The 24,585-nt window shown below is 48.9% G+C and overlaps 1 protein-coding gene across 2 annotated transcripts; it reads left to right on the forward strand.

The window, feature by feature from the left end:
* The first annotated feature begins 1,970 nt into the window (after positions 1 to 1,970).
* KRT72 (keratin 72) lies at positions 1,971 to 13,635 on the forward strand. Of its 2 annotated transcripts, XM_045829273.1 has the most exons (9): positions 1,971 to 2,429; positions 4,044 to 4,258; positions 8,300 to 8,360; positions 8,709 to 8,804; positions 9,375 to 9,539; positions 10,146 to 10,271; positions 11,800 to 12,020; positions 12,671 to 12,705; positions 13,442 to 13,635. In XM_045829273.1, the coding sequence occupies exons 1-9, from the start codon at positions 1,971 to 1,973 to the stop codon at positions 13,633 to 13,635; spliced, it is 1,572 nt and encodes a 523-aa protein (XP_045685229.1). The 2 variants fall into 2 exon arrangements, with proteins under 2 accessions (XP_045685229.1, XP_045685230.1); XM_045829274.1 differs by lacking the exon at positions 10,146 to 10,271.
* Positions 13,636 to 24,585: the final 10,950 nt, after the last annotated feature.

A 24,585-nucleotide genomic window follows, 5' to 3' on the forward strand; every position in this document is an offset into this window, starting at 1 on the left:
AGATAAGAAAAGGTCATCTTACCTGTTCCCTAACGCTAGGCAGAAGTGGTGTGGTCCCAGATGGGTGGGTGTCTCAGCTTCTTAGGAAGTTTTCAGAAAAAAAGGGACTTCAGAGGCTCCTGTAGACAACCAATCCTATGTACGTGTAAGTTTTTCTTGTTTCAGTTTTAATCCTCTTCTTACTTTTCTGTTATCAATGACCAGAGTTAATGAACTCTTTCTTGTGCTTGTAGCAAAAAAATAAAAATAAAAACCTGGCCAAAATGATGGGTCAAAGGAAAAAAAATCTCATGAAATAATGGAAAGCATAACCCTGAGCTTCCTGAAAGCCCTACTGGTCACCTGGGCTTATTGACACTGTCCCTCCCCCCTTCAGAGGGAATGGACTATAGCATCTCTTCTTAGGCAGCAGAGAGAGCCCATCCTTTTCTCCACAAAGGACACCCAGACTCCCTTATCTGCTCATCTGTGGCTAGTGTCATCTCCATCACTCACCAATGACCCAAAGCCTTATCCCCCGTGGGGTAAACACCTTGGTTGTTATTATGCTTTGTGATGGTTCAGTGGAGGCTGTGTCAGCCACTTACCCCCAGGCACATTCTACCTCTGTCCCCCCTGCCCCCCCTCCCCCTGCCAAGAGGACCTCACAGGAAGCCCCGGCTCTAGGATACAACAGAAGGCAGAGCAATGAGCCTTGTCCTAAGCAGCAGTCTGTTTCACATTCATCCTGCATGTCCCTGGTGCCAACGCCTGGGCTGAGCACAGGAGGAGCAGGCGAGGGAAGGATGAATCTAGAGGGACCTGTTGATCTGATGTGGGAAGTGGGACACACGTAGGACTCAGACGGAAAAGTAGAATGATGAAGTAGAACCCCACCCGGGGTGTTTCTAAGAAAAGAATGGAAGGCAACCTACTGATAAATTGGAGAAAAAGAGACTGGATTAGATCAAAGAAAAATACTCCTGGGGTTATGTGGAATGAAGTTCTAGAATACGTTTTTTAATCTCAGATCAGAAGAGTCTTCCTCAGCCCTTCTTGGCTTTGTTTCTAATAGGTGGTCACACATTGGTCCAGAATCAGAGACACCAGTAAATATCCTGATCAGAGGTTCCTTGGATTGGATAAATATTCTTCTTCTGTTATTAAAGAAACCGCCCCCCCCCAAAAAAAAACCACACCTTAGGAAAGACCATTTTCCTAAGCTTTCCCTTGCCATCACCCCAGGCCATCTTCTTTTAGCCTTCCCAGCAAGTAACCCCCTTACTCTTATTCCAGAAATGCTTTTCTAAAGAAACATTTCAGTCCTAGCCCAAAGTCACCCCCTAGCATTGGGACCAGGGCTCTCAGTGACCTTAGCTCTGTCACTGTGTCCTGCTTCCTCCAACAGGCTGAGAGTTCCTCGTGGATAGGCCAGAAGGCTCAACTCTCTCATCTTCCTTCCAGTACTCAGGAGAGAGCTATCCTCATCCAGAAGCCTAAGGAAGCAGCAGGGGATAGGCTACTGAAGACTCTGGAATATTCATGCTCCTGAAGCTGAACCAGCCTGGACATTTGCTTCTCTGTACCTCTCTCTTCCCCCACACACCCAGAGAGACCAGACCCACTGGAAGCGTCCACGTGAGATCTCGGCAGTGATAACCCCAGTAATTGGAGGGCAGCAAGCAGAGATAAGGCAACCAAATTATTATAATGCAGGAGGTAAGCAAAACAAATTCAGGGTTCTGGGCCAGTTTATAGGAGACTTATGGGGAGTTCCGGGAGGAAGAGACAAAAATCTCAGAGAGAGGATGGTAATTTCCTAAATGAAGAACCTAAGAGGCCCCATGTGGCCTAAATGAAGTTTCAGAACTACAAATTAGACTGACTCCAGCCCACCAGGCCCACACTATTTAAGGGGTGAGCAAGAGCAGAAGGTCCAGCTGCCCTCTGCTCCTTCTCTATCTCCTGCAACAGCGTGCATCCTTGCCACCATGAGCCGCCAGCTGCACCCTTTCCCTGGTGGGGAACGCCTGGGCTTCAGTGGCTGCTCAGCAGTCATCTCAGGCCGGGTCAGCAGCAGTTCCACCTCGTTCAGGGCTGGCATCAAGGGCACGGCCGCCTTTGGGAGCAGAAGCCTCTTGAGCTTAGGTGGTGGCCGACGCCTGGCTCTGAGTGCCTCAGCCGGGAGAGGAGGTGCCTTTGCTCTGGGCCACTACACGGGCACTGGTGGCCGTATGGGGGGCTTCGTGGGCACTGTCTTTGGCAACACTGGGCTGGGGCCTGTATGTCCATCTGTGTGCCCACCAGGTGGCATCCCTCAGGTCACCGTCAACAAGAGCCTCCTGGCCCCCCTCAATGTGGAGCTGGACCCCGAGATCCAGAAAGTGCGTGCCCAGGAGCGGGAGCAGATCAAGGCGCTGAACAACAAGTTCGCCTCCTTCATTGACAAGGTGGGTATGCAGCATGTCCCTGCATTGGTAACCACTGTACACAGGGACTCTTGCTCTGCTGCTAACAGCTGCGTGGGAATTTGGGAGAGTTAGTTATCCCTCTGAGCCTCTCTTTCTTTGTCTGTGAAATGGGCACAAGAGTGGCTCTTACCCTGTAGGCTTGTAATGAGGATGAGTTGGATGTGTATAAGGTGTTTAGAACAGTGCCAGGCATACACTCCCCATGAACCAAAGCTTCATTCCTTCTTTGCAAGAGAAGCCTTGGGAAGGGGTTGGTGTCTGGGGCAGGATATGCATGTGATGGCCCCTCTGAGGGCTCTCAATGTCAGACTAGGAGGTAGGGACACACATGCAGGGCAGGGGAACCAGTGGGACCCAGGCCAGTGGGTGTCACAGGACATGATGCTTGGTGAATAGGGAAGAACTTGGAAGGAAAGAAGTAGGATAAAATTGTAAGCCAAGATGGTTTCTAGAGAAGGCATTCAAAAAGGCCCAGAAAATTGGAAGGTGAGCCTGAAGGGAGAAGATTCAGAAGGAGGACATGTCAAGTTACATGTGTGTATGTGTTGTTGTGTATATGTGTGGAGAGTACCTACAAATTGGGGTAGCAAGGAAGATATCTCTGGAGATTTTGAGATAGTGACTCCAATGAATGGGGAGGAAATAAGAAATGGGCTTCTCTTTTCTCCACCTGGAGCATAAGGTCTAGATCATGAGTGATAGGGGACGTAATACTAACAATAGCTGACATTCCTCAGTGGCTGGTGCTGTCCCAAGTGCTCCTCATTTATCAATGTGCAACCCATGATTCTGTTATCATTCTGCCATACAGATGAGGAAACTAAGACAGAGGGAGGCTAAGAAATGTGCCCCAATTGAAAGAATAGTTCAGAACCTACCTACCTCTGGGTCCCTCACTGCTATGCTCAGGAAGAAGAAAGGAGGGGTTGGAGGGGAGAAGACAAGAGTAGAAGAAACAGGGCCACTGTCCCAAAGGACAGGCATCATTTTCTTCCTCTACTTAAGTCTGTTCTTCCCTAGCATATTTCCTTCTCGCCCTCAAGCTACAGAGGTAAGTGAGAAGGGGAATGCTGTGAGTAGTAGTCTGGGTTTATTTAGTTCAAAAATGTGAAACCTTTGGTCAAGTAGGAAGGAACCTTGTAAAGATGTGATAACTCACTTTGAAAATCAAAGAAACCAACCAACCAAGAGCCATTTAGATTTAGACTACCGTGAGAAAGAACATGCTACCACCAGAGTGACTTTCCAATGCCATCCCCCCATCATTGTTTCTCCCCTGCTTCCCATTTCCCTTCACTCTGAAAACACCATCATTCATAGCACAAGAAGCTCCCTCAATCACATGATAACTCCTGGTGACAGTTATAGCATTGCTTAAGCCCACTTCCTGATTTCCTTTAGACTGGATCTTATTTCTTTTCCTGGAGACCCAGATAGGCATGTTCCTTTGGCTGAATCTACTCTCTAATGTCTTGCTCTTTCCTGCCCCACCACCCACCTCAGGACAACTGCATCTGATTTCTGGGGCCCTCTCCCCACTCTTTAGAGGCAACAGCATGGGAATTCTGGGTTATGACTGCCTTTGGGTTCCAGGTGCGGTTCCTGGAGCAGCAGAACCAGGTGCTGGAGACCAAGTGGAGCCTCCTGCAGCAGTTGGATGTGAACAACTGCAAGAACAACCTGGAGCCCATGTACGAGGGCTACATCAGCACCCTGCGGAAGCAGCTGGAGACGCTGTCGGGGGACAGGGTGAGGCTGGACTCGGAGCTGAGGAACATGCAGGATTTGGTGGAGGACTACAAGAAGAGGTGAGTGGAGGGACAGAGAATATGCCCCTGGAAGGTCTTGATTACAGGTAAGGTTTTGATTTGGAGCCAGCGTTTTTGCCGTCTTTGATCTTTTGCTGGTCCCGTTGAAAATTTCCTTTCCCAGAATGGAGGGAGAAAGATTCAGATAGGTTGAGGCTTAGGATGAGAAAAAAGCTACCCAAGAATGGTGCTTCAAATTGCCTAGGAAATGGTGTGCACAATTTAAAAAGATTTTTAAAATTCTTACTCCAGGATATGTTGATTGATTTGAGAGAGAGAGGAAGGGGGGTTGGGGAGAGAGAGGGAGAAACATCAATGTGAGAAAAGCATTGATCAGTTACCTCCTGAACAACCTAGGTATGTGCCCTGACTAGGGATCGAACCTTTTGGTGTATGAGACAATACTCCAACCAACTGAGCCACCCAGCCAGGGCGTTATGCTCAATTCTTAACATTGGAAATGGAGGGATGGAAGGAAGAGAATTGTCTCAAAACCAGATGGACAACTCAAGTGGATTTATAGCTCCTCCTGAGTGAGGTTTTCCGTGGGAGAACATGAGACACCCCACCAATCTTAAAATAAATCTTAAAGCTAAGCACAAATGAGTTTTTAAAACATTTTTCATGATGAGGTGTACCTGTGCTGCTGAATGCCACCATTAAAGAGAATAATTGGTAATGTACTTGGAACCAGAGATCATTCCTACCACCCTCCTCCTGTCCAAGTTGAGACAATGAGGAGAGAGTGACACATCTGGGCTCAGTGTGAACTTATATTTGGGCAGTTTGCTCCCAGGTGCCAGGATTTCTGGGGATAGATGACTCTGCCACAATCCAAAGGGTGGAGATGGTCTCTTGTTCCAGTTTGATTGGCCTGCTCATCCCTATTCTGAAGGCACAGGGCGGAACTCTGGCCTGAGCCCTGCATGGAGATCCTGACAGAGGAGGTGACATGGTCCCTCACCTCCGAAAGCATACAGATTGTGAGGACAGGCTTAAAGAACAACTTCAGGTGGCTCCCAGTCAGTGGAAATGAATTCAGTGTGAGTTGAGATTGAGTGAAAGTAAGATGGGAATATTGGAGCCCCATGGAGGTTTGAGCAGGATTCTGGGAAGAAGAGTGTTGCCTGGCACAGCCCAGATGTCCAGGTAGGTCAGAGGCCTCCAGGGACTGCTCTCTGTGAGCCTTTCTGAGTGGAAAGGCCAGGGTTCCAGAATTACCACTCACTAGTTGAGTGACCATGAGTGGGTCCCTTGATCCTCTGTGAACTTCAGTTTTAATACTTATACAAATCAGATGCAGATACATGCCTTACCACCTACAAGAGCAGTTGAGAAGGAACAGCCAGATAGTATGGTATTAACAGTCCTCAAAAGAACCCAAGAGCTGGACAAACTCAAAATGGATAAAGGACTTACATATATACAAGTCATGATACCATAAAAGTTCTAATGGAAAACATAGTGAAATTTCAGACACTCCACATGGCAACATTTTTGCCAATATATCTCCTAGGGCAAGGGAAATATACGAAAGCCTTTTTCTAACTAGTGATGGGCACTTGGGCTGTTTCCAGATCATTCTGGGTTGAGTTATCCAAACAACACAATGTATTACTAATTTTCTTAAATAAACACTAAACATCAAAATGTAAAACATAATTGTTATATGAGTTGAATGGGGGAGATTTTTTCCCCAAGTGGTTTACCTATTTATGTATGAATATTGAATTGGACAGGATTCTAGTCCTATATTTTTTAAATTCTTATCTAAGTACTAAGAAACTTTGTTCACTCAAGTAGATTTTAATGGAAGGAGTTTTGCAAGAGCAGTGTTACTCAGTTCTTCGAGTACCTTTGCAGTTTTTCTACTTTTCCCCCCTTCCGTTGTACTTAACATTTTCTAACATACTGTGTAATTTACTTCTTTGTTATATTTATTGTTTCTCTGTTTCCCATGAAGTCAGGGTATTGGTTTTGTTCTCTGAGTTGTCCTCGGAGCCTGAAGAGCAGCCCACGTTCAGTGACTGTGTGTTAGAATCCCACCACGACTCCTTACTAGAGAGTGCCTCTTTAACACGCTGTCAGACGGCGACTCAGTTCCTTCCTGATCTTCGCTGAGTACAAAGATTGAAAAACACCTGGCTTGCAAAAACAGTTTGTTTCCTAGTCAATAAAGTAAGCTACCTTCCAAATTTCTGGGAAGTTTTTCAACATCACAGTTTCTCTGAGACAGGTCCAATGACTGCTGTTTATAATACAACACATTCTGTCCCTTAGGGCATCACTTCTAATCCAATAGATCAGAAAGGACTGGGAACATAAAAACATTGTTAGTGTTCATACACCTTGGCCAATTTTTTAAATTAAAAATAGTGTTTTAATCCACTTTTTATATATGTGTACACACACATACACACATTCCGCAAACTTCAGAGCTGCAGATTCAGCTTGTTCAGTTTACAGAAAACATCTACCATCTAGCTTAATGGGAAAACCGGATTTCCTTGTCAAACCTGAGAGTTGCTTTCTGTCAGAAAACATCTGATTTAATTTCCAAATTCAAATAAAAATGTAAGTACACATTTTGGGAACTATTATAAAATCCACTTGGCAAACAGCTAAGAAATACATCTTGTAAGTAGATTATTGAGAACATTCACAATTAAAATGATGTAGATTTAATGTAATTAATGTTTTATTGTTATTTTATTAAATAATCATCTATGTTCTAAAATAAGTCAATAGGTACTTTCTCATGGTTGAACTTTTAATTATGCATTATAATGTATTTTTTAAATTGTAAGTTATTTTATAAAGTCAATAGTACTACAAAATGCATTGTTTTTCTTTGTGTGTATGTGTGCATTGAACTCTAGTGTTTGGTTTCTACAAGTAAATAATGAAAAATTATTTATAACAAATGAATGCCTTTAATTTTGGTAGCCGTGATGACCAAAATTTTTCTATGCATTTTATGAGCTAGGAAGGTGTAACTCCTGAGAACTAAGTGGCCTACCACTAAATTCATATGCTTTTATTTCTATTAATAGGAGGAAGATAAGATGGAATGTTTTTAAAGATGAGATAAAGATTGATTGTAGTAGAAACAACTGTTTCTTAATATAATTTGATAAAAAGAAGTTTTCAATTACCTTTTGAATAACACACATGGAAGCTGAGATCAATCATATAATCTGTTTTCTGTATTTTATCCAGTGTTAACTAGAGAAATCTGGTAGTTTTCAGGAAATGTTTCGGTCTCATTCAATAACAGGTGCTACTTCGGCCATCCAACAAGGCTTTTTGCTCACTTGGCAGTCAGTGACATACATGCATTAGGAAGGAGTCGAAGCCAAAAGACTTGCTCATGTTAAAGTGTGTGGGGAAAAGGCCATTTTCTGGCTTTCATTTCTTTCCAATGTTCTGTTTTGTTTGTTTTCACAAATGTCCGGTGATACATTCTTTGACAATAGTAGGGATGAGATAGCGAGATCTGTCAGTGAACTGATCAATACTCTTACCTCCCCAGTTCACAACATGTCTTTGTTTAGAGCATCACACCCTACCCAAACACCTGTGTCCAAGACCTTGCTCATACATGTGTATAGGAAACAGGTATATACAGCTCAAAGCTGGGATAGTGTTCTGCCTGGTGGCTGTGAGGTTTTGCACACTGGGCTAATGCACAGTACTGAGATGACCGATGGAGGAGGGGTGCGTCTCTCTGCTGTCTCAGGGACCGGGACGTTGTCAAAGGGAGGTGGGAGAGTGGAACCCGTGTGGTGTCTCCCTCGCAGATGAATTCCCAGGCTGGTCCATTTCAGGGCAGTCTGCATATGACCTAAAGAGCTGGAAATGGATCACTTTAAATCTGTCCTTGTCACGTTCCCTTGAGGAAGGCTATGAATGCCCCGGGGGTACGTCCCAGTTTGTAGACCCCTGCTTTTGGCACAGAGGAGATCACTAACTGCTTGGTGAGCATCTGCAGAACCGAATGACCCCAATGGCCGTGTTCTCTGCTTTCTCTTGCCCCACCAGGTACGAGGTGGAGATTAACAGACGCACAGCTGCTGAGAATGAGTTTGTGGTGCTCAAGAAGGTAAGGGAAGCAGGAAGGGCTGGAGGAATCCTGGAGGCTCCCTGAGTACTTGGCTGAGGAAATGGATGCTCAGTCCCTTGGATAGGGGTGTCTGGGATTCTAATTTTCCAGCTCGTCTCTCCAAGTTCCTTGCATGATGCTCCCAGAATCTGTCAATTTAAAACCCAGGCATTTGCCACACTTCTGGTGCACCACCGCACTGCACACTCATTGGTTTGCTCTCAGGGATGGGGCCTTCTTGTGGAGCATGGGGCAAGGGGAGTGGAGATAATAGGGAACTTGAGGCTCCTTGTGGTGGGGGTGGGGTGCAGAGGAAGGGAGGGCAGCTGGCCACTCTCTGTTTTCCAGGATGTGGATACTGCCTACATGAACAAGGTTGAGCTCCAGGCCAAGGTAGACTCCTTGACAGATGAGATCAAATTCTTCAAGTGTCTCTATGAAGGGGTAAGAACCTCACTGACCTCCTTGTATGGTCTGCCCCTCTTACAAGTGGCTTCTGACCCTTGGCCCAGATGGTTGTATGGACCAAAGGCTGGCAGAGAAGCCTTTTAACCTTAGTGCATCTGAGGCCCTACTATGTGCTGAGTGATGAGGTGGGCTTTGAGGAAACCACGATGGAGAAAAAATGATTCCTACCCACCTGGAATTCACAGTCTCAGAGATCTGAGTTGTGTTAAAGTGTGAGGGGCCCAGGGAAGGGGAAGGTTGTTGGCAACTCCCTAGAGGGCTCTGTGTGCCACATAAGTTTAGACTTGATTGTATGGGTGAAGGGTGGCCGTTGCTGCAGAGTGTGGAGTAGGGGTGGGAACAGTCCTGAGTGCATAGTGGAGAGAGTGGTCCCACATGGACCGAAAGCCCAGTGTGTGTATCTCACACTCAGCAGGCACTGGCCCTGTTGGGCCCTGCTAAGGAAGGGTAGAAAGGGACAGAGAAGGTTTTACCAGGGAGGATCAGGAGATGGTCTCCCCTCATGGGGCATCTCTCACTGGCTCCACCCCCTGAACTGTCCCCCAGGAGATTGCTCAGATCCAGTCCCACATCAGTGACACATCTGTCATCCTGTCCATGGACAACAACCGGAACCTGGACCTGGACGGCATCATCGATGAGGTCCGTGCCCAGTACGAGGAGATCGCCCTGAAGAGCAAGGCTGAGGCTGAGGCCCTCTACCAGAGCAAGGTGAGCTGCATGCCAGGTGAGCTGAGGCCCAGTGACCCTAGCTGCTGCCCTCCTGTCACGTGGGCATGTGTGCATGTATTTGCATGTGTGTGTATATGGGGGGCCAGAGACCTCCTTCGTTCTGGAGTTGGGCCTTGTGGAGATGCCTCCCTGTGGACCAGGGAGACCGACCACAGTCTTGGCCTGCATCAGGGACATGTATGGAGCTTAGGCCTCCCCTGCCAGGGCCCTTGCTGACAGCAGAAGCCATACTAGCCACAGCTCCGACACCATTTCTATGGTTAATCCAGATGTGTTGCCTTTTCTTTTGGCTCCTAATTTTGTCAAAATAAGGACAAGGAATTTGAGCTCCACCAAGGCTCTCACATTTGAGAATGCAAGGATTCTGCTGAACTAGGTCAGGGCTTTTCTATCCAGAAGGAAAGAGTAATTTTCCTCCTTTTTCCTCTCCTTCCCTCCTGCCACCTCTTTCCCCTCCTCTCTCCTTCGATGTCTATGCTACTTTGAAAATGAGAACAGCATGTGCCCCCCACTCCACATCAAATACCCCTGAGACGTGAATGCTCAGCTGTCCTGTGCTCCCCTTCTCTTATCCCTCAACCCCAGATCCAGGAGCTGCAGGTCACAGCGGGCCAGCATGGGGACGACCTCAAACTCACCAAGGCTGAGATTTCAGAGATCAACCGGCTGATCCAGAGGATCCGCTCAGAGATAGGGAGTGTGAAGAAGCAGGTGGGTTCTATGCAATCAGTCAGCCAGCAGGGTTTATTGAGCACTAACCTGCATAGGACCAACTATGGAAAAGGGTCCCTGCTTTGGGTGTTTATAATTCATCAGCAGAGAACTGTCTGAGCTGGTGTGGAAGGGTGAATCATCCACCCAGTGTGCAGCATGCCCCCTAATTGCTGTGGGAGTCCCGAGGGGCTGGAGCTGCCTGCTGGAGTTGGGATTGTACTGGGATGGGAGGCAGAAAGGAGAGGGAGAGGGGCCCGGTGAGGGAGCCAGCAGGAGCAGTGGGCACGTGCACAGCATGTGTGCAGGGAGGAGAGGCCTGGACCCTGAGCAGAAGGTTTGTATGGGTGTGGTGGTGGGGATCAGGACAGCCCTGAGCAGGAAGAGGTGGATTACAGATGCTTCAATCCAGGCAGTGGGTTTCGACCCAATGCAGTAGGTAAAATGGAGATACTGGGATGTTTCACGTGATGACTCTGTACTGGAGGAAGCAGGGTCAGGCAGTGGGTTTTAGAGAACAGGGAAGAGCCTCCCACTCCAGTCTTGGTCCAGGGCTCTGCTCTGTGTTTGCCGGTCCCAGTTCCAAGGATGGGACATTGTTTTTTTTCTGGTTGGGCAGCTGGGTCCTAGGTGTCTCTGCTGAGACTGAGAGCCACTCACCCAAAAAGCTGTGGGTGTTTGCATGGCTGGGGATCTGCTTGACGGAGTGACACCAGCTGGACAACAGTCCAGAATTCCATGTGGCCTCAAGATCAGTTGCTCTCCTTGGGGTGAAGCAAATGTGACTCCAGAGGAAGGGGAAAGGGTCACACCAGAAAGAGAAGCCAGATTCATAGGTCCCACCAAAACCTCAGCCAGGTGACCAGAACACACACAGCCCCTGCCGCCGCCTCCACCTGCCCCCAGCATTCACACGGACGGACGCCACCTGCAGTTCCTTCCTGCACATGATGTTCCTGCTCCACAGCAGGTGTTTGTCAGCTTGTGAAACCTGTCTGTTATCTTTCGAGGCTGTTGCTGTGTAGCAAGATTGTGAAATTTTGGAGGTTAGACTCTTAGTGTGGCAGATTTATTGGACAGACATTTTATTAATAGGAACTTTAGTAGTCCTCAATTTTTTCCCCATGATTTACAGGATCTCCCAAGATGACCTTTACATTGTGAGGCAAAATTAGGATCAGCTACTCAGAGACTTTTCAGGGTGGGCATTAGAATCTTATAGCCCATGATATAGACCAGGAGGGAGACGGCAGGGCCAGGTGCCCAGGTGCCCACCTTCTCCGTGCCCTTCCCCTCCTCTTTCCCGTGGTGAGAATGCTCCACCTTCACATGCCACAGCACTGGTTAGGGTGAACCGTGCCTGAACCCTGGGGAAGGACAGGTTCTCCTCTAGTGACATCCAAAGGTGGAGAAACCAGGAGGACCTCGAAGCATTTATTATCAGTCAGAACCAAGTGAGGGGAGGTCATCCAAAAGGGATCTCAGAACTGGGCTCTGACTCAAAATGCTCAATTTGTCTGGCCCTCAGTGCTCCAACCTGGAGACGGCCATCGCTGATGCCGAGCAGCGGGGTGACTGTGCCCTGAAGGATGCCCGGGCCAAGCTGGACGAGCTGGAGGGCGCCCTGCACCAGGCCAAGGAGGAGCTGGGCCGGATGCTGAGGGAGTACCAGGAGCTCATGAGCCTGAAGCTGTCCCTGGACGTGGAGATCGCCACCTACCGCAAGCTGCTGGAGGGCGAGGAGTGCCGGTGAGGGCCAGACACCTTCTGTCTGGAGCAGTTATCTCTCCGAGTTAGTAGGAAGACTGAAAGCAAACAGTGTGGTTTAGTTCAAGTCTTACCGAGGTAAAACCTTATAGTAAAAGGCTTGACATGGTGCAGTGGGAGAGACCAAAGTTAGACAGCAAAAAGGACTGAGTTATAAAAAACATTCCAAAGAGGTGGCAGGAGAGGAAGTATTGCCACCAGAAACGTCTGAGAATCAGAGCATCACGTGGCCCTTTGTGAGGCTTTCTTCAGGAGGACGGGCAGGATGGCCTCTGAGAGTCATGCACTTTCAAGGTCGCTCTGGCAACGCTGAGGCCCGCTGAGGGTGTGAGCTCATTCCTCTGAATACCCTAAGACCAAGGGCATAACTAGAGGGAAGCGGAGGCACAATCAGCTCACACGTCAGATAATCCCAAAGCCCCTTTGATGGAGAGCTGACTCCTTGTAGCAGGGTTTTCATCTTGGTTCTCCTTTTCTCAAGAGGTGCTGCTGGGGTGTATGGGAGGAACAGAGGCCGGGATGGGGTGGAAGGTGGGGTGTTCTGAGAGAAGAGGCCCATTCACAGGAGACTCCCTGGATAGACAGGGTGATGGTTTACTGAAGGTTCACCTCTTTTTCCTCTCCCTCTTCAGGATGTCTGGTGAATATCCGAATTCCGTGAGCATCTGTAAGTACCTGTCAGGACCAGCTCTGCCTTTGGTCACCTACCACGAGTCTAAGTTCCTTTAATTCCATGACACCGAAAGATGTCAGAATACTAGAGTGGGTTCAGGGCAGACTTCGGGGCACAAAAAGGGAGCTGGCTTTAGTCACCAGGGGGAAGCAGTGGCTGGAGAAAAATAATAATATCATGAAATACAAAGTATAATCTGTAGAAAATCAAATGATATTCAACAGTGTATCATCTAAAGAGTCTATTGTATTGAATAACACTTAATGGCTACATTCTATTTCTACTGAGGCCACAGCCAAATAAAGGCCCTGAATCACAATAAGAGGTTATTGAGGGAAACCTGAAAGGGAAGCGATACACACGATGGCTGAAATTCCCTTCTCCAGACCTAAAGGCTAAATAGTGTTCAGGGAGGTGCTGTCTTACGAGAGGCAGGGACGCTCTGGCAGCCCCTGTCTTCAGTGGCAGCGGCACCTGAAGGCCCCATGATGCCTTTCTTCACGCGGCCCTACCCGTGGGGAGTCACTAATAGAGCCTGCAGAAGCTTGAAGTCAGATAGTGAGAGATTGGCACAGACTAATTGGAAAAGGTCGAACACATGGGGCCAAGCCCATCAGAAATGAGCGGTGCCCAGCAGAGAGAATCTGTCTGGATGTGAAGCCACCGCAGGGGAGAGAACTAAGGGAGTGGCAGGAGTGACGGGGCTGGGGTCTTCTCTCACCCATTCCAGCTGTCATCAGCAACACCGGAGCTGGGGCAGGAGGGGCTGGTTTCAGTGTTGGCTTTGGAGCCTCCAGCAGTTACAGCTACAAACCCGCGGTGGCAGACCTCAAAACCAAAGGCAGCTGTGGCAGCGAGTTCAAGGACCCCCTTACCAAATCCTCGGGCAGCTGCTGTGCGACCAAAAAGAAGGCCTCTAGATGAAGGGCGGAAGGCTGCAGACGCACCCATCTCCTCTCCTCCCCAGGGCCCCTTCCTGAGTCAGGAGGTGCTGCCCCTGTAACCGCACTCCCAGTCCCCTCCCCTCTCGCTGTTGTCCTCAGCTGGGTGACAGTCCTGTGCAGGAAGTCTGGGCAAGGGCGTGCTTGGCGACCTCCTCCTGGACCACCTGTCACTGGGCCACTGCCCCAAATGCAGAGATAAACCTCACGCTCAGCGTGGTTCCCTGCGGCCAGGTGCCAGCCCCTCTGTCCCCACATGTCTTTCTTGGGCCTTCGCCGCCAAGGGGCTCTCCTTGTCCTCTGGCTGGGGTCTTGGTCAGTTCTCTGCTTCCCCCACAATAAACACTCAATACTATTTGTTTCTCAGTGTCAGTCTGTTGCCCAAAATGTCAATATCTGCCCCGTCTAACTTCTACTGGTCTCACTCTTGCTTTCCTGTGAGTCCCTGGCCTGACACAGATCTTCACTGCCTGCTTCTGGCCGGATACACACAGGGTGACAGCTGCTCCTGGAAATGGCTGGGATTTGTTACTGACACGCACCTGGGCAGACTCAGGGCTCCCGTGTCCTGGGCCCTTATTCCCCACACTGGCCCCGTGAGAGGGGTGGCATCAGCCCTGCAACAGAGAGGATCACACCCCCAGGAGCAAGGAACCCAGTCATGGCAGGACTGTCAGACGTCCCAGCTTTGGCCTGGCTTCTCAGTCCAGTTCTCAGAAGTGCCCAGTGTCCCCCAGTAACTGCCTCTCATGGCTAGAGTGGTCAGTCCGTCTTCTTCTTCACTCCTTCACTCTCCTGCCAACCCACCTGCCAATCAGTCCTGCTCCCCCACAATGGCCCTGCTTTCTTCTTTCTGCCAATTCCTTTCCACCCTAAAGTTTGAGGCCTGCAGGTAAATATGCTATGGACACATGCTATGTATCTGTTATGTACATACAGTAGTAGCCCACTGAACAAATCCTCAGCGAGCTGGGCATTGCTCAGGCACCGGGATACCGCAGTATACAAACGGGTGCAGACCCTGTCCTCAGGGAGTGTACAGTCTGGTGGGGAATGTAAAAATAAGCAGCCAACAAAGGAATAAGTGATATGCTGGCAGTAGTGGTAACTGCTACGAAGGAAAGAAAGCTAAGTGAGATAAGAAGGGTGCTCTTTTAGTGTGTATGTTTCTACAACGGTGTTTGTTTTCTCAGAATCAGCGCAGTTTACTTGACTAAGGTGCTAAGGAGCAGAGTCCCCAAGGGTGAGATACCTTCTAAGGATGAGGTGGCATTCAAGGTGCCCAGGACCCCTTCTCTTTCCTTGTCATCCCCTGTCATTATTCTCCAGTCTTTCTCCAAGCAGGTCAGGACTTTTCACACTCACGGAACTTTGAAAATGTGATTTTTCAATTGCAGGAATCATGCCCCATTGATTGACAACCAGTATCCTCACTAATGAGGATACTGGGCTCAGAGGGCTTAAGTGACCCACTCAATGTTATGTGGCTAGTGAATGGCAGAACTAGGAGTTGAATCCCTGTCCAAACCCACAGTGCACACTTCCAGTCACTATACCTCATTACCTATCAAAGTTCTCACCTTAGAGGAGAGTTGAGAATGTGAAAAGGGATAATAGAAAAAATACAGTGCCTGGAATACAGTTTGCAGCCAATAGATGTTAGTTGCTATTATAATACTTGTTATTAATGCTTGTTTGTGAATCATGCCCCATTGATTGACAACCCCTTTGTGGCCCAGCTGAAGTGCCACCTCCCACTTTCATGCATTTTTCTGGTCCCTCCAGGTGGGCTCTATTAAGTCATCAGGCATTAAACGAGAAGGAGCGTTAGAGCTGCTGGCCCAGCAGCTCTCCCCGGCCCTTCACGTTTTGGGGAGCAAATGGAGTGGATAAGTGCTCTGCCCACATTCACAGCCCTTCCTACCCACAGCACCGTTCTCAACTGCATCACGATTGATGCTTTATTCTCCTGGTGTCATGTGAGCTGCACACACGTCTGTCCCCTCTTACCCCATCTTAGCCCCTTGTTCTGGGGTCCTCAAGCCTGGTGCACAGTCAGCACTCAGTAATTCGTGGCCTAGTCTAGCTCACCTTCACTGGGGAGAGAGAGCTCAAGGTACACGCATGTCCTGATGATTTGGCAGGCAAGACAAAACACATTTGGGTTAAAAAATTTGTGTTTTCTATGCATTCGCATGTAGGGAGTTTATGTAATTTATCGACCAAGCTGGAGTGCTTTTGTTCTGGACACACACTGCACTGGATCCCAGACAACAGGCAAAGCCAGGACCACCTCAGGCGGGTGCCCTGGGCCTAGCATGCCGGCTGAGCAGTCTTCGCCTGGCTTCGAATCCCGGCTCTTCTAACGGCTAGATGTGGCCTAGTGCAGGATTCTGCCCTTGTAAAATACGACTGATACAAGCTGGTCCTTACTGAGTGCTTCCTGTGTGCCACATACTGTTCTCAGCACTCATTCTTCTTTGTGCCTGACAACCCAATCAATGCGCCCAGTAACCTGATAGGGATTTTTGCTATTATAATAATGCACATCTCACTAATGAGGATACTGGGCTCAGAGGGCTTAAGTGACCCACTCAATGTTATGTGGCTAGTGAATGGCAGAACTAGGAGTTGAATCCCTGTCCAAATCCACAGTGCACACTTCCAGTCACTATACCTCATTACCTATCAAAGTTCTCACCTTAGAGGAGAGTTGAGAATGTGAAAAGGGATAATAGAAAAAATACAGTGCCTGGAATACAGTTTGCAGCCAATAGATGTTAGTTGCTATTATAATACTTGTTATTAATGCTTGTTTGTGAAGCCTTCTGTGCTTGCTGGCCATGCGCTGGGTCACGACCAGTGGATCCACAGCAGGACTGTGCCGAGAGACCCCGCTGAGGTGGGCCAAGTGCAGGGCAGAGGGCACTGGGTCTGTTCCTTGAGGCACATTCCCATCCAGTCACCAACAGCTTATAAGCAGGTAAAATAACTTCGAGGTGTGTGTATTTTGTGCATACACTGCCCTCTGCCATCAGATCCAGGTACTGCACCTTCTGTCTGTGTGACCCGGGAGACTTGCCCAAAATAAAGTGTGGGATGATCTTGGACAGGCTCTGTGCCCACCACAGAGCTGCCAGGTAGAGGAGAAGCTGTTTCGCTTCCTAGCATGCCCAGGCTAGTCCCAGCCTTCCTGTTGCCCAGGACCTGGCTCCCATCTCCTCTCCCTCTCCTCTCTGACCCCTCCTCTCCCAGGAGGCGGGTAGGGGTGGGGGTGCTGGTGCTGCTGCTATCTGAACCTCCTCGCCTCTAGTTAGAGAACTCAGGGACTTCAGAAAGCTCTTCCTTAATGGGCACCCAAGAACGTTGCTCTTGGTGTTGATCTGGAGGTCCTGGGAATGAGAACCTCCATCCTTCTTTAATACCTAACCCCCCAGCCCCACCTGCACCATGTAGAAAACCCTGCCCTGGCTGTAATGGGGTAGGAGGGCTCTAGCACACCTCTCTCTCTCTCTCTCTCTCTCTCTCTCTCTCTCTCTCTCTCTCTGTCTCTCTCTCTCTCTCTCTCTCTCTCTCTCTCTCTCTCTCTTCCTCTCCCTCTCCCTCTCTTTCTCTCCAGATAATCCAGGACTGGAGATGCTGACAAGGCACAGCCAAGGGGTTACAGAGAAAGGAAGAGATCAGAACTGAACACTTGCAATCTGGGAAGACTTCCTGGAGGAGGTGAAAGGGACATGAAGTAACCCTGTTTAAGGAAACACACTTGGCACTCGGCCAGTGAAGAGTCTGAATCCCATTGTTGGTTTGTTTCTTTTGTACATTATAGCCATGACTTGGGCACCCAGTCTCATTGTTCCTGCGTTTCCTCACTTGTAAAGTGGAAAAATAAGAGTATTTTCCTCGATCAATTGGTGTGAGAACGCAATGAGTTAAAATGTACAAAGCAAGCTCTCAACAAATGATCACTTCACGTCTACACCTGAGGCTTGACTTCGGGCTCGACTCCTACTCGATTCCAACCTCAGGCAAGCAGCTCTTCCCCCGTGGCATTCTCCTTGGCCCTCGCAGCCCATGTCCATTTCCGGAAGTTCTCCCCCACGTCTGCTGGTCCCTCGCAGCCCTCTCCTTCGGCTCTCTGTTATCACATGCAGCGCCTGCCCTTGCTCCACGCCGCCCCACTGTCTCTTTTCCTTCCTTGTTCACCAGTGTGCCCAGTCCCCTGTGTCCATGGGCTCACAACTACAGACTGCTTGTGTCCCAGTGTGCGTCACTCTCCCCCACTCTCTGATTCACAGCCAGTCTTCTGAACTGACAGCTGCATGTCTCACCTTATAGCCTGGCCACAAAGTCCCACTGGCCTCAGTGGGGGCCCGTGACACTGGAGATTGGGACTTGGTCTGCAGGCCTCCTTCTCTGCAGGGAAGGTGGACAGGACTTTTCAAAGGGGCTGGACTATGGTCTCTGCTCCGGGTGGAGGAGCTTTCACTCTGACCCCAGCCTCAGGTGCCAGCACTGAGCATCACCGAAGCCCCAACGGCCCAAGCCCCTTCATCCATGGCAGGCTTGCGCCCCGAGGGTGGTGCTCAGGGCCCCTCGGCACAGCAGCGAGGAGGTTCCTTGAAGTCAGTAGGTAGCTCATTCCTTCCCTCCACACAGGCAGAGTCAGGGCTCCACCCAGAGCCCCTCCCTCCAGCCCCTGGGTGGGCTCATCCTCCACCCTTTCTGCATTTTAGCCCTTCCCCTGGGGACAAACCCATCCCTCCTCACTGACCCAGTCTTTTCTAGTTCCTTTTTCCTAAAATACTTATTTTTAAAATATATCTTTCTCCATGTCCTACTTTACATTTTTCCTCCCTTTTTACATTTCCTGTTTACATTTACAGTTTTTGCCTTGCCTGTGGTGATCCAGGCCCTTTAGTGTTTCTGCCCTGCCTGGATGTGTAAGTTCCCCTCCCTACTCTGTCCCCAGGGTCTAGAAGGCTCAGTTATAATGTGGGCACAGGCAAGAGTGATGGCTGTTCCCTCATACCTGAGGCAGGTGCTCCCCACCCCATCCTAGGCCCAGCCCACCTCTGCAGCAGCTTCTTCCTAGGGGACAGGTGTGGGTGGGAATGACCTCCCTCCTGTTTGGACACGGCTGTGCATGGTGCAGCGATGGGAGATAGAGAACGTGTCATTAGCGATGACTGGCTTAATTACCACCCGCTGCGTGGCCCGCTTGTTTGCTTTGGAAATGGGTAAAGGAAGAGGTGGATCAAGCTTCAGACTTCACAGGCACAATCAAAAGATTAAGGCACTTCCCCCAGCCTCTCTGTTCTCTTTCAAAAAAAAAAAAAAAAAGAAAAGAAAGAAAGGAAGGAAGGAAGGAAGAAAAGAATCATGCAACAAAGGGACTTGGGGGTCAAAAAATAGTTACCAACTTCTTCCAGAAGTGGTTGGGGGTGGAGGGGTCAAAGTAAGGAGCTGGATGAAATAATACAGAAATGGGGACCTGGTGGTATTTTGAAACCCGCAGATGGAAGAAAACATGTCCTTCCTAGAACAAGACTGCACTTGTCCTATATTCCTCTGTGCATTCAAGCTCAGTGGAAAGCTCCCTGTGATGACCAGGCAGGTGCTGGGGGTGGGGATTGGAAAGAGTCCAGAGAGTTTGTCTTTTAAAAAAGAGGAAAGGAGAGAACTAAAGACTGTTTGATGGGCACTAAAGGACTAGGGGTCTGTTCAGCCATAAAGCCTGAGGATCCAGGGGTGGAGGGAGGAGAGAGAGAAAGGAGTATGGAGGAGCTTAGTGAGGCCCAGGCCAGGATGTGCGGTGGGCAACAGGACACTGAGGCTGGGGAAAACGGAAGAGTCTGCAGGTCCCTAAGCCAGAGGGAAGCAGGGCAGGCAGTTAACAGTGGACAGAGCCCAGAGCGGACAGAGAGGGGAACTGGGGGGCCACCATGTTTCCTGAGGGCTCAGAGAGGAAAAGACCCAGGGGACTGGAAGACAGAGCTCAGCCAGCCTGGAGGAGCTGGGGAGAATGCAGGGGGAAACCAGAGGACTCTGATGATCGTCATCCCCTGGGGGGCACAAGAATTTCAGCCAAACGCTTCAGCTCACCTGTATAACTTGAGCTTATCCTTGAGATTCAGAAAAGCCACCCTGGGCAGCCCTGAGGGCCTAGTGGGTTGTACCAGGCACTAGGGCCTGGTGAGGGGCAGTGGGGCCCGAAATTCAGCTGTGCACTAGGTGACGGGCTGCGTCCTTCTAACAGCACAAAGGCGCCCGAAGGGCCCGGCAGCCACTTGGTTAAAGTGCTGTGACATTTCTTTCCTGAGGCAGGAAGGACAGGGACATGCCCCCCCTGAGCTGGGCTACCCCAGACAGAAGGAAGGAGATGCCAATGCTGAGGAGGGGATGGGGAAGGCCCTAGGCTCAGAGAGGGGTGTTTGGCAGAGATGCCAAGGAGTGCCCCTACAAAGCCCTACAGCTGGCTGTGCTGAGGGAACCACCGCCAGGCGTCACATCACTGAACACCCTCTGATAAGTTTCACTAGACAGAGGCTCTCTGCACCACGTCTTCTACACTGATGTGGCACCAGTGGGGATCTGGAGCACACCGACTGCCTGTCTGGGCTTTCACTGAGTGCAGCGCCTGCATTTGATAAAGGTGAAACTGAATTGAGATTGATGTGATTCAGCTGCCTGTGCTCTTAATGATCAGGAGGATACGTGTTAATACACGTGTGTAGGGGTAGGGCAGAGGGAAGAGGGACTAGGAGGCATGGAGAGAGACCAGTGAATTGCTTGAATATTTAAGTTTTACACACTTGGAGAGATATAACTTCAGTGATCCCTACAAACTACTGGGGGATCTGGTGTTCGGAATCCTTCAATAAAATGGGTGATAGTAGGGTGACTGACCATCCAGGTTTTCCAGAACTGACCAGGTTGTAGCACTGGACAAACCACCAGTCCTGGGAAACTGGGACAGTTGTTCAGTCTGGAGTCCAGACTGCCCCATGGGCTGCGTGCATGTCTCATTTGCCGTGGGACTCGGTACGCCAGCACCCAGAGAATTCTGTGTCAGGAAGGTAAAGGGTGTTGGGAGGGGAGGGAGAGGAAGGGGAGAGAAGCAGATGAGTCTATTGTTTGAGCCAGCCAACTTTGGACGAGGACGGAAAAACAGGCTCCTTTCAAACTGGTTCAGGCAGGCAAAAAGCATCAGGTTTCTGCACTGGGCTCATTTTCAGAAAATCAGAGAACTGAAGTCCTTTTCAATTCTAAGATGCTATGGTTTGTCCCAGATCTTGTGCCCCCAAAGTTAGGTTAAAAACCCTTCAACTTTCTTCCTCTTCTCACTAATGACGTTATCTACAGAATGCTGGTTTTCTCGACTATGCCCAAGGGTAGTCAAGAAACCCATGGACTAGAAAAAAATGACCTTCAGGATCCATTCTCCAAACAAGCAGATGACTTGGGATACATCCATTTGGGACTATTCATGGCACTGCTTTCTATTTACATCCAGTGTGGTATGCTCGGTGGAGTGGGACTTTTATCCTTCAGGAATATCCTTGACCTAGGTGGTAGGAGATTATGGTGGAATTGGACTCAGCTCCTTCAGGGCTCTCTGGGGTCCTGGTCTCTCCCATAATTCTCTTTGTGTAACATGGGAGCCTGTTCTTTAACCTAAAGCGACAGGCTCAGTGATGTTTCTTGCCCTCATGACCCTCGTATGATTCCACACTGTCTGCAGGGAGAAGGAAACTGTCTTAGCCACCATCTTTCTCCCATTAACCTCTGCTTCCCAAGTCAGGCCTTCCCCTCCAGTTCACCAGGGCTGCTCACTGCACTGTGCACCGGTCCAGTCTGGCCCACCTTCCAGTTCGACTCTCACCTCACAGAGCCCAATGTATTGTATTCTTATTTTTTTCAAAGAATCAGAATTTCAATAATAACTTACCTGAGCCACTCATTTAAGCACATAATTGAAAACAGGCACGTGCAATTAATGACAGCAATAATGACAGCAATACAATGTTCATGGGCTTATATTTTTGTTTGCTCCAGGTCAGTGTCAATTTCTTAGAGGGGAAGGAGAAAGTCTTAGAATATTTCTCTTTCTCAGTGTCCAGCACTGAGTGGTCCACACAGGAGGCCCTTGATTTTATACTTACTGAATAAACCAACCTGTTCAGGCCTTGGGACACTTATTAGTCCAGTGAACACAAGACTGGGGAGTGGAGTGTATGACTAATTAAAGCCAATACAGTGAAAATTGGGACTGTCAGAGACCTTACTGTGTAGGTCAAAGACAATTCCCTACAATTACAATCCCCAGGAATCAGCGGAGAGGGGCCGACGGGCACCTGCGGGTGGTCACAGTCATAGCACTGTTGTCTGGGAATCCTACTCTGCCTCCTCCTCTTCCTTCTTCACAGCTACTACTGCCACCATCATCATCACCACCATCACCACAACTAGACCCTTACTCACCAGCCCCTGGCATAGGGCCTGGCACAGAGAGGCACTTGTTGAGTGTGTGTAGAATGTACACAAAAAGGTGCTGGGACCCCAGCCCTAGTCCTGACTCTCCCCAACCAATCACTTTGGAATGTGGATGGGCTTAGTTCATTCTCTGGCATTTTCCCAGGCACCTGAAACTCTGCCTTTTCTTCACCCTAAATCTTCTCCAGCCTTGAAGATCTAGCTTTGTACCTTTCCTACGTTCTATGTTTTATTTTGTTAAGGTCCCTGGTAAGAGGCCCAGCTTCCCTAGGAGACAGGGCTCACATTTGGCCAGACAGCAGTGGGGCAAAGTGGACCCAGAAAGTTCAGGAGCCTCAGCTCACCCAAACCATGTGTGTTTCCCATTGAGAGCCCCTCAGGTAAGGCTACTGGAAGAGGGGTCTAGAGTGAAATAGCCCTACATGAAAGTGAGTCTTCTCCTCCCTCTGCCCATTCTCATTTTCACTGACCCTGTCTCTGAACCCTAGAGTGATGTCTAATCTGTAGCAACCGCCTAACATAAGCCAGTTGCCCCAGTTCAGGGGAAACCTCCCCTTCTCCTGTCATCAACTCATCTCACCATAAAACAAAACAAAACAAAACAAAAATCCATCAACATGAGGAATTCAGAAGGTCATGGCTGTCATGCCTGTCTCATGTGTCAGAAAGTCTTTGCATCTTTGGCTCTGACTCATCTCTATGACATTATGTGGTGATGATGGTTAGGAGCAGGGACTTTGAAACCAGGCACACTTGAATTCCAGTCCCAGCTCTGGCTTCCTAGCTGAGTGACCTGGGGCAAGTTCATGAATATCTCTAAGCTTCAGTTTCTTCAACTGCAAAGTGAAGTCAGTAACAGGAGGGTTAGATAAGAAATCCTGGGGGACTTCCGGCCAAGATGGAGGTGTAGGTAGACACACTGTGCCTCCTTGCACAACCAAGATAGGGACAACAATAGTTTAGAAACAGAATAACAACCAGAACTGACAGAAAATTGAACTGTATGGAAGTTGGACAACCAAGGAATTAAAATAGACATGTTCAGCCAGACTGGTAGGAGGGGAGGAGTCGGGCAGCGGGGCCGGAGAGGGGTTTCCGCACAAAGAGCGGTAGGAACGGGCGCATAAGGCATCCTGGGCATGCAAGACTGCAGTGGGCAGACCCCAGTCTTCCAGGCGGCGGCTGGCAGACCCCGGGTGCAGGGTGGCAAGGGGCAGATCCAGCAAGGCAGCGATTGTGAAGCAAGGCACTGTGTGCAACCCAGCATCTCAGCGCTGGGAAATAGAGCCTCGGGGCACTGATTGAAAACACCTGTGGGGGTTGAGGCACAGAGAGATACTTCCAGCCTCACAGGAGAGTTCATTGGAGAGACCCACAGGGTCCTAGAAAGTGTACAAGCCCACCCACATGGGAATTAGCACCAGAAAGGCCCAGTTTGCTTGAGGGAAGCAGCAGAAGGGACTGAAGTCAGAGGGAGAACCAGCCAAGTGCCTATTGTTCCTTATCGGACCCTGCCCCCACATACAGCATCACAACCCAGCGACTAGGTTGCCAGCTCCTGGTGAACACCTAAGGCTCTGCCCCTCATATGTAACAGGTGTGACAAGACAAATAAAAAAAAAGGCCTAAAGAGAAGAACAGCTCAAAGCTCCACAGCAAATACAACTAAGTGACCAAGAGATAGCCAAACTATCAGATGCACAGTTCAAAGCACTGGTGATCAGGATGCTCACAGAATTGGCTGAATTTGGTCGCAAATTAGATGAAAAATTTAAGGCTATGCTAAGTGAAATAAAGGAAAATGTACAGGGAACCAACAGTGACAGGAAGGAAACTGGGACTCAGATCAATGGTGTGGACCAGAAGGAAGAAAGAAACAACCAAACAGAAAAGAATGAAGAAACAAGAATTCAAAAAAATGAGAGGTTTAGGAACCTCCGGGACATCTTGAAACATTCCAACGTCCAAATTATAGGGGTACCAAAAGGGGAATAGAAAGAGCAAAAAGTGGAAAAGTTATTTGAACAAATAATAAAGGAGAACGTCCCCAATCTGGCAAAAAAATACAGACTTTTCTAAGTTCAGGAAGCTCAGAGAGTCCCAAAGAAGTTGGACCCAAAGAGGAACACACCAAGGCACATCATAATTACATTAGCCAAGGTAAAAATGAAGGAGAGAATCCTAGAAACAGCAAGAGATAAGGAGACAGTAATCTACAAAGGAGTTCCCATCAGACTGTCAGCTGATTTCTCAAAAGAGACCTTGCAGGCAAGAAAGGACTGGAAAGAAGTATTCCAAATCATGAATGGCAAGGACCTACATCCAAGATTGCTGTATTCAGCAAAGCTTTCATTTAGAATAGAAGGGCAGATAAAGTGCTTCTCAGATAAGGTCAAGTTCAAGGAGTTCATCATTACCAAGCCCTTATTGTATGAAATGT

The sequence above is a fragment of the Phyllostomus hastatus genome, unplaced genomic scaffold (genome assembly GCF_019186645.2).
Source record: "Phyllostomus hastatus isolate PE091 unplaced genomic scaffold, TTU_PhHast_1.1 phas_scaffold_93, whole genome shotgun sequence".
In the NCBI taxonomy this organism is placed as follows: Eukaryota; Metazoa; Chordata; class Mammalia; order Chiroptera; family Phyllostomidae; genus Phyllostomus; species Phyllostomus hastatus.